Source organism: Centruroides sculpturatus, unplaced genomic scaffold (assembly GCF_000671375.1).
Source record: "Centruroides sculpturatus isolate CEXI.00-Female unplaced genomic scaffold, Cexi_2.0 scaffold595, whole genome shotgun sequence".
NCBI classification, from domain to species: Eukaryota; Metazoa; Arthropoda; class Arachnida; order Scorpiones; family Buthidae; genus Centruroides; species Centruroides sculpturatus.
In genome coordinates, this window is record NW_019384912.1 from 27,221 (window position 1) to 37,554 (window position 10,334).

A 10,334-nucleotide genomic window follows, 5' to 3' on the forward strand; every position below is an offset into this window, starting at 1 on the left:
GTGTACGTGTGCTGATCTTTGTAATTATAAATTGTGAATACATGTGACTAATATTATTTTCTTTTTTATTTTGTACATGTTACAAGTTATAAATAAATATAAAGAAACAACACTAACTCGATAACATTAAATCTAAATACCAAGATGATTAATTTACTGTGTTTTTGTTATTTATTACTCCTGTTTTTAGGTATTCGGTATTCGGCCGAATAGTGATTAAATATTCGGTATTCGGCCGAATAGTGAAAAATAGGCCGAATACCGATTAGTAACCGAATATTCGTTACATCACTAATTTTTATAATAAAGAAAATTAATTTGGTTTTCGAACAACTCGCAGTTCGAACGGCCGTTTGGAATGAATTAATTTCGAAGTATAAAGCATCAATAAATAAAATGTTTTTAAATATACTTTTATTTACACAAACCAACTTTAGTGGATCTGCTCAATTTAAAATAAAAAGAAAGATGTTTTCAAATACAGTGGTGCCTCATACTCTGAAATTAATTCATTCTATGAAACTGTTTGAACTCTGAATCATTCAAAGTCTGAATCAGTTTTTCCTGTTATAAATAATGGAAAACAAATTAATCTATTCCCAGACATCAAACAATACCCATTTTGATAAACTTAAAACAGAAAATACACATAATTAAAGATAAAAATAACTCAATTGGATGCCCTAATAATAAATCAAAATATGAAAACAATAAATAAAATATGTGAATTCCATATAATAAAATGAAAATTGCATTTACTGTTTGTAAACCATTGACTCCAGCATCTTAAACATGGCTGCTAGATATACTATGTGCATACTACTTTTGTGCTTGGCAATAAGTTCCTTTTTTATCTCATTGATATCACAGCCTTCCTCTTACTTGTTAGACTGTCATGGTCCATAAGTAAAGGTTAAATTGGGTTGACACAGTTTTTGCATATTTTTGACAGTGATATTTAACAAAGCTACTTAACAAAGATATGTGATTTAATAAAAATTGTGAAATTTAACACATTATTACTAATTTGATATTGTATTCTTTGTTTAGAAGCTTATTTTGTGCTTCAAGTGCATTTTTTTTTACTGTGTGCAGTTTGAACATAGAAGTAGGTTTGTGTTGAATGTAGCATTCAAACTCTAAAGTGTTCAAAGCTAGAGTTGTTGGAAGTATGAGGTACCACTGTATTATAATGCTTTAGTGAAAATGCATATATCAAATAATAGTAGCCAAGTTATCAAAAGTCACATTAGTAAGGATACATTGCAGTTTAATCACAATAAAAAATGCAATATATTTATATATAAGGAAAAAATTAATAAGCATTACTATAATATACAATTACTCATTTATAATATGATTACACTGTATTGATTCTTTTAGAAAAGTTACAAAAAATTATTTGTATTTTATTCTTTATTAACTAAATGTTTAAAAATAAATTAAAAAACAAACAGCTTAGATACAATCATAGAAACTGATTATGAATATTATATTATTAATTACATTTTTTGAAAAAAATTTTATATTAGGAAAACCTTATATTTTTTAATTTATTACATATTATTATTTGTTTAGTTATATCTCATATCATTATTACTAAATTACATAACTTTTTATATTGATTCTACTTATATATTCCTTTTACAGATTTACAATTTCTAAATTTAATTGAATTACGAATTATTAATATTTTAAATTGTAATATTTTGTTTGAAGTCATGTTCTTTAATAATACTTTTGAAGCTTGAAAATTAAAAAATAGAAAAAACAAAAACAAAAAATTATACATTTAACTATTAACTAATTACTAATATATGTTCCCAACTAAAAGTAATTGAAAATGAGTTTTCTTTATTTAAACTATTTCATTACTTAATTATTCTTATTTAAAAAAGCATTAATATTTAATAATGCTTTTTTATTTTATTTTTGCATTAATTAAGAGTAATATCACAATCTGCTGTGATTAAAATGTACTTCCTGAAAAATAATCCCATTAAAACTTGACAAAGCCCAAAAATATATGAGCTGGATTGAATCTGTGAGTTGCTGAATAAGAAACAATGTTTTAACAAATTCTGTTTTCAGATTAACATTAGTTTATTTAATAGTTTATTTAGTTTATTTAATTAATGTATTCAATATTTGAAAGTAAGATTTTCTGTATTTTAATTTCTGTTATTACTATTAGATAATCAAATTGCAATAGTAGTATTTTTAAATTTTTTATATGTATGAATAATTTAGTAAATGTATTAGAATAAATATTTCCTTTACTTTTGATGGTTAAAAAATTAACATTAAGGTATTTAATGCAATATTTAAACTTTTATATCCTTGAAATAAAAATAAAAATATATTATTTAAAGTAATTTAAAGTATTCTAAATTATTTGCTTAATATGTAATTAGGATGAATTAACTAATATGTTAATATTTTCTTCTTATCTTTGCTAATAAGGAGGAAGTATTCAGCAAGGAGAATTTATGAATGTTGGTTAGTAATATTTGTTTATATTGTATGAATTTCATATTGATGTATAAAAGGTACAGTACAGCATAAACATTATATTAAAATGAGATAAATAATTTTATATTTAATACATTAAAACCTTTTATACTGACTTATCATTGTATAAAACCTTCCAACAAATCAACACATGCAAATCTCATTTAAGAAGTGAAATCTTTAATTAATCTCAAAACATTTTGAGACTTCAACTTCATCTTTAAACTCCAGAACAGTTACATTCAAACAAAAATCTAAATTGGCAGATTCTTTTTGAAAATTTATTTTGATTGTATAACTTCTATAGATATGTAGTATACTTTAATTTATGTCTAGAAGCAAAGATTGGACAGAAATCTGGATGGTATAACTAGTAATGCATTTGCACAATAGTCAGAAGTTTCACTCCGGATCAATCTTTTCTTTTAAAATTTTTTAATTTATTAAAATAAATTTCAAAAGCAATTCTAATTATTAATTGCAGCTTAAGATACTGAATTAATTAAAATTAAAATTATTAATTTAATTAAGAGATGGTGCCTAAAGTCTACCTCTAGTAACAAATTACTTTGTATTAATTATTTAAAATTAGCACATTTGTAGCCCAATCATTTAGGCAATCGTTGGATGTTTATTTAATCATCTATTTTTCAGTTATAAACATTTCATAATGGGAATTTAAAACAAAATATGTAAATTTTGCAGAGTAAAAATTATTTAAAAAGAATAGTAAATTAGTGAAAAGAAAATAAACAGAAAATTGGAAGAAACAGAAAACTTTTTAACATAACTTGAAAAATTAACAAGTGCAAATAAACAACAACAATAATATTTTTAATGCATTCTTAAATGAATGAGTATTTGTTAATTGTTTTAAAATAATTTTTCAAAAATTAAAAAGAAATATTATTACTTAAAAACTTTATTTTCTTATAAAAATCTTTAAAAATAAATAAGAATGTGATGAAAAGAAAACTATTTACTTTCTAATTTAACTTTCTGCTTCTATTCTGTTTTTCAAATATCAATATGTAACTAGTTCGAACACCATTATTCTCTAGGAATTATCACATCCACAGATTCCAAAAATACTAGCCAATTAACAACTTTATTTTACCTTTTACCCAGATGCATTTTGGAAATTACAATATTTCCCTCCTCAGTGGGTTCTCTTTCAAACAGCCAAATGAAAAACAAACTTTTTTTAATACTCTTACACAATATTTCAATATTTCAAATGTTATTTTTTTTTTATTTCCATAATAAAATCATTTTTTACTGTGTTCTTTTCTTTAACATACACATTCTGCACAGTCCTTGCCATCATCACATTCATTCTTTGTCTCTCCTAATGAATATTTCAAAATTCCAAATTATTTTATGTTTAATAATAGTATTATACATTTTGCAAAATTTTTTGAATCGCATATGTGTTATCTTTATACCCAGACTTATTCTGAGTGTTGTTATGAGTATCTGGTAACACAACAGAACATATTTTTAATAAAGACAGAATTAATGAATTTTGTTTTATTTCATTATATTTTATGTTCAATCCTTTATTTCATCTACAAAAAATTATAAATAAATGCAGAAATTAGTTAAAGATTTGTTACTTTATTAAGATTGATTACTAATTTTTTAAAATCTTCATTGATTCAGTGAGGTAAGGACAAACTATTTGCAGAAATTTTGTATTAGCAGTAGAACGTTCTTAAATATGAAGGAATAAAGGAAACAATCATAAACAAATTATTTTTTCCAATAATAATAACAGACAGTCTTATGGGAAAATCGTTAACACATCAATTTAATGAAGATACATAAATTTTCAATTGTTTATGAAGATACATTTAATTGATGTTAACACATCAATTAAATGTATCTTCATAAACAAAACAAATATTATATTATTATTAAAGTATTAATAATGAAGTAAAAAATCTGTAAATTATTCTATGTAAAATATTCAAACAAAAATACAAATGTTTAGAAAAATTTTTAAGCAATACTTTTTGAAGATGATTAGTTGAAAAACCTCAAGATTTTATTAAATATTTTTATATTGAAAAAATATTTAAAAACTTCAATTTAATTTTCTTACTTTTAATGATAGAAACATTAGAGTGCAAATTTAAACTCTGTTTTATGTCTTCAAATTTTTTGTCATGTTTACATTCATTGGCATTATTTTAATTTTAAATTTTTATTTATTCAGGTAAAAGCTGAAGAAATATAGCCTGAAAAACTTTTATTTTTTTTAATAACTTTTCAGTTTAGTTGCCTTAATTATTAGCAGTTTGCTTGCATTTTTACATAATGGTGCTCAGATTTGTCCCTTTTAAAAAGTAATGTTGATCTCCAGCACATACAACACACATATGCACATTTATGTATATTGTTTATTGAAAAATTATTATAGTCTTATTTAAAATGTATGTAAAAAATAAATCTCTTTGTTTTTATATTGTTTACTCTTAAATTTTTTGGTTCATTTTAATTTAGACAATTGTTTTTTATTTTTTAATCATGTTTTAAGATTATAATTTTTTTCACAATTATATTATATTCAAAAGTTTATTTTTTAGGTTTATTTTGTTATATTTATTATAAATAAAAATTCTAACTTTAAATTTTAAGGATTCTTTTTTTATGAAATTGTTTTGTTTAATTTGAGAAACAAAACTAGAGTTTATAACTTACTATAATTATTATCTATCTGTTAGTTAATGCTTTTTACTAAGTTTTGTGTTAATTGAAATTGTTATTGTTTAGCAATTATACTTTAATATAATTATATTAAAATTTAATTCAAATACATTTAGTTTTAATTTTAAAATTAATTATAATTATTTCGTTATAAAATCTAGTTTTATTTATTTTTTTTTATAAATTTTACTTAGGAAGATGAAATATTAGATTCACAGAATTGTTTATCATTATCATATGTTAAAAAGATAATAATTTGTTTTTGTTGAGAATATGATTGTAGTGCATGAAGGGATAAATGAACATGATTTTTTTTTATTAATTAATCAAATAAAAAATATTTTTGCTGTGTATAATGATATAGTTATTTTTGTAATTTTCAGTATATTTTTTAAAATTTAAATAATAAAAATCTTAATCTTTGTATATTTTAATATATAATTTATTATTGTTATATTTCCTTTATATGCTGCTCTTCAAATTAGGTCCTGACAGTTTCTTTGGTAAGCCACCCTTAATATTTCTAGCATGTCTGTCATTTTCTGGGTGGTGGTAACAATTTATAATAATAATTATCATAATTATTACTAAAAAAAATTTGCATGTTTATATCTTTTATTTAACTAATTGATATTAATTAGTTTAATTTAAAATAAATTCTGACTCTTCTGGTTATGAAATATATAATCATGTGCTGTATGTGTTTGTATACAGTAGTTCTTAATTTAAATTTTGTTACTTAAAAAAATTTTAAATTTCTATGNAGAATGTGATGAAAAGAAAACTATTTACTTTCTAATTTAACTTTCTGCTTCTATTCTGTTTTTCAAATATCAATATGTAACTAGTTCGAACACCATTATTCTCTAGGAATTATCACATCCACAGATTCCAAAAATACTAGCCAATTAACAACTTTATTTTACCTTTTACCCAGATGCATTTTGGAAATTACAATATTTCCCTCCTCAGTGGGTTCTCTTTCAAACAGCCAAATGAAAAACAAACTTTTTTTAATACTCTTACACAATATTTCAATATTTCAAATGTTATTTTTTTTTTATTTCCATAATAAAATCATTTTTTACTGTGTTCTTTTCTTTAACATACACATTCTGCACAGTCCTTGCCATCATCACATTCATTCTTTGTCTCTCCTAATGAATATTTCAAAATTCCAAATTATTTTATGTTTAATAATAGTATTATACATTTTGCAAAATTTTTTGAATCGCATATGTGTTATCTTTATACCCAGACTTATTCTGAGTGTTGTTATGAGTATCTGGTAACACAACAGAACATATTTTTAATAAAGACAGAATTAATGAATTTTGTTTTATTTCATTATATTTTATGTTCAATCCTTTATTTCATCTACAAAAAATTATAAATAAATGCAGAAATTAGTTAAAGATTTGTTACTTTATTAAGATTGATTACTAATTTTTTAAAATCTTCATTGATTCAGTGAGGTAAGGACAAACTATTTGCAGAAATTTTGTATTAGCAGTAGAACGTTCTTAAATATGAAGGAATAAAGGAAACAATCATAAACAAATTATTTTTTCCAATAATAATAACAGACAGTCTTATGGGAAAATCGTTAACACATCAATTTAATGAAGATACATAAATTTTCAATTGTTTATGAAGATACATTTAATTGATGTTAACACATCAATTAAATGTATCTTCATAAACAAAACAAATATTATATTATTATTAAAGTATTAATAATGAAGTAAAAAATCTGTAAATTATTCTATGTAAAATATTCAAACAAAAATACAAATGTTTAGAAAAATTTTTAAGCAATACTTTTTGAAGATGATTAGTTGAAAAACCTCAAGATTTTATTAAATATTTTTATATTGAAAAAATATTTAAAAACTTCAATTTAATTTTCTTACTTTTAATGATAGAAACATTAGAGTGCAAATTTAAACTCTGTTTTATGTCTTCAAATTTTTTGTCATGTTTACATTCATTGGCATTATTTTAATTTTAAATTTTTATTTATTCAGGTAAAAGCTGAAGAAATATAGCCTGAAAAACTTTTATTTTTTTTAATAACTTTTCAGTTTAGTTGCCTTAATTATTAGCAGTTTGCTTGCATTTTTACATAATGGTGCTCAGATTTGTCCCTTTTAAAAAGTAATGTTGATCTCCAGCACATACAACACACATATGCACATTTATGTATATTGTTTATTGAAAAATTATTATAGTCTTATTTAAAATGTATGTAAAAAATAAATCTCTTTGTTTTTATATTGTTTACTCTTAAATTTTTTGGTTCATTTTAATTTAGACAATTGTTTTTTATTTTTTAATCATGTTTTAAGATTATAATTTTTTTCACAATTATATTATATTCAAAAGTTTATTTTTTAGGTTTATTTTGTTATATTTATTATAAATAAAAATTCTAACTTTAAATTTTAAGGATTCTTTTTTTATGAAATTGTTTTGTTTAATTTGAGAAACAAAACTAGAGTTTATAACTTACTATAATTATTATCTATCTGTTAGTTAATGCTTTTTACTAAGTTTTGTGTTAATTGAAATTGTTATTGTTTAGCAATTATACTTTAATATAATTATATTAAAATTTAATTCAAATACATTTAGTTTTAATTTTAAAATTAATTATAATTATTTCGTTATAAAATCTAGTTTTATTTATTTTTTTTTATAAATTTTACTTAGGAAGATGAAATATTAGATTCACAGAATTGTTTATCATTATCATATGTTAAAAAGATAATAATTTGTTTTTGTTGAGAATATGATTGTAGTGCATGAAGGGATAAATGAACATGATTTTTTTTTATTAATTAATCAAATAAAAAATATTTTTGCTGTGTATAATGATATAGTTATTTTTGTAATTTTCAGTATATTTTTTAAAATTTAAATAATAAAAATCTTAATCTTTGTATATTTTAATATATAATTTATTATTGTTATATTTCCTTTATATGCTGCTCTTCAAATTAGGTCCTGACAGTTTCTTTGGTAAGCCACCCTTAATATTTCTAGCATGTCTGTCATTTTCTGGGTGGTGGTAACAATTTATAATAATAATTATCATAATTATTACTAAAAAAAATTTGCATGTTTATATCTTTTATTTAACTAATTGATATTAATTAGTTTAATTTAAAATAAATTCTGACTCTTCTGGTTATGAAATATATAATCATGTGCTGTATGTGTTTGTATACAGTAGTTCTTAATTTAAATTTTGTTACTTAAAAAAATTTTAAATTTCTATGAATTCAGTTGTCTCAATTATTTAATTAAAAAATAATTTTTATATTTCCGTTCTTATTAAAACTATTTTTCATTTTATATTTAAAGTATTTTACTCATTATTTTTTGGCTAAATGCAATTAATTTTTATGCTGCTAACCTAGCAAGCCAATGTGTAATCCCTTAAGCCAAACAGAGCTGAACAGTATACACAAAATATATCAATGACACTACTATCTTTTTCCAGAGAGAACATTGTTTTTACAAGAATTTTAACTTGCAATCATTATAATCTTTATTAAATTGTACAAAAATGGCAAAGATAAAAATAAATTTATTTATGTGCCCATAATTACTGTAATTTTGCAGATTGGCTGGCATGCTGGAAATCCTGGGGTTATCAGCATGCCATTAAAAATTAAAATTAATCAGATCTAATAAAACTAGTTGTTAAAAGAATGTTTTCTTTAATATTTATTTGAGTACCTAGCGAAAAAACCAATAGGCCCAGGCCGTCCAAGTGGAGGCCTGTGTTTACTAATTAAAAAAGGTCTTTGTAAAATTCTACAGACAAAAAAATCTAACAACTTCATTCTGCTTCTTATTCAATTCATGAAACCAACTCTAAATAATACTACGAATAACCTAATAAATCTGATGCTCATATATATTCCACCTGAAGACATATCAACATTGAATGAAATATCTAAACAAATAGAACTTTGGCATTATATGACTCCTTACTACATATTAGTCGGCGACTTCAACGCGAGAATTGCAGAGAAAATGGACTCTAAATATACTGGTAATAACTTTTTAATACAAAATATCCGTCAATCAAAAGATAAGCACTTAAATAACCTCGGTCAAAAGCTAATTGAAATAATAAAAAATCTCAAAATGTATATAATTAATGGACGGCTTAAGAACGATATTCCTGCAGAATATACTTGTCTAACTCACAATGGAAGATCAACTATTGATTACACGATATGTTCAGAATTGTTATTGGATTATTGCTTGAGATTTGATGTTCTTGATTTTGATATTTCGGATCACCTTCCTACAAAAACAACTTTTTTATTCTTCTTGGAAAAAAATTCTAAAAATACCTTGGATAAAAAAATAAGTATACAATATAAATCAAATAGATACGCTAATGAATTTGAAAACCGATTTGATAACATCCCGAAAATTACAGAATGCAACAGCGACGAAATATATAACTTAATGATAAATATAATGAATAATTACATAATTGTGGATAGCGACAGAAAGAAACTTCACAAAGAATCTGGACAGGGATGGTTCGATTACGACTGCTACAATATGAAAAAGGAAAAACTAGCAAAACTAAAAACGTTCAGAAAAAATTCAAATGAAATCAACTTTAACAAATATAAGGAAGCTAAACGAACGTATAACAACTTAATTAAGACAAAAAAGAAAAATTATTTTAGAAAGCTCGAACTAAATCTAATTCAATATAATAAGGACAATAAATTTTTTTGGTCCACTGTAAGGAAATACCGACCTAAACCTTGTATAAATGAAATCTCTCCAATTATTGACTTCGATACCTGGAAAAATTTTTTTCAACGTTATCCAAGTATTTACTTAAAACCTCCAACAATAAATAATGCAAAAGCTTATGACGAACATCTAGATGCTGACTTTACAATTGAAGAATTAAATGATGCAATTCAAAAAACCAAAAGCCACACAACTCCAGGTCATGATAATATTCCTACGAAATTTTTAAAATCAATGTCTAACAGCTCTAGATCAAAATTACTTCATTTATATAATATTATGTACAAAACATCTACTTTTCCCGAATCTTGGAATACAGTTAA

The 10,334-nt window shown here is 22.7% G+C and overlaps 1 protein-coding gene across 9 annotated transcripts in view; it reads left to right on the forward strand.

Annotated features, from left to right (window-relative positions):
* Positions 1 to 2,469: 2,469 nt before the first annotated feature.
* Positions 2,470 to 10,334, forward strand: part of LOC111631677 (C-Jun-amino-terminal kinase-interacting protein 4-like) — a 93,921-nt gene continuing 86,056 nt past the window's right edge. For 5 of the 9 annotated variants that reach the window (XM_023375977.1, XM_023375984.1, XM_023375976.1 and 2 more), the window contains exon 1: positions 5,672 to 5,723. In XM_023375977.1, the coding sequence (XP_023231745.1) occupies positions 5,687 to 5,723 (37 nt within the window). In that variant the 5' untranslated portion in view covers positions 5,672 to 5,686. Of the gene's footprint in view, positions 2,500 to 5,671; positions 5,724 to 8,185; positions 8,242 to 10,334 lie in introns of those variants that run through there. The other 4 variants (XM_023375980.1, XM_023375983.1, XM_023375981.1 and 1 more) reach the window with 4 other exon arrangements.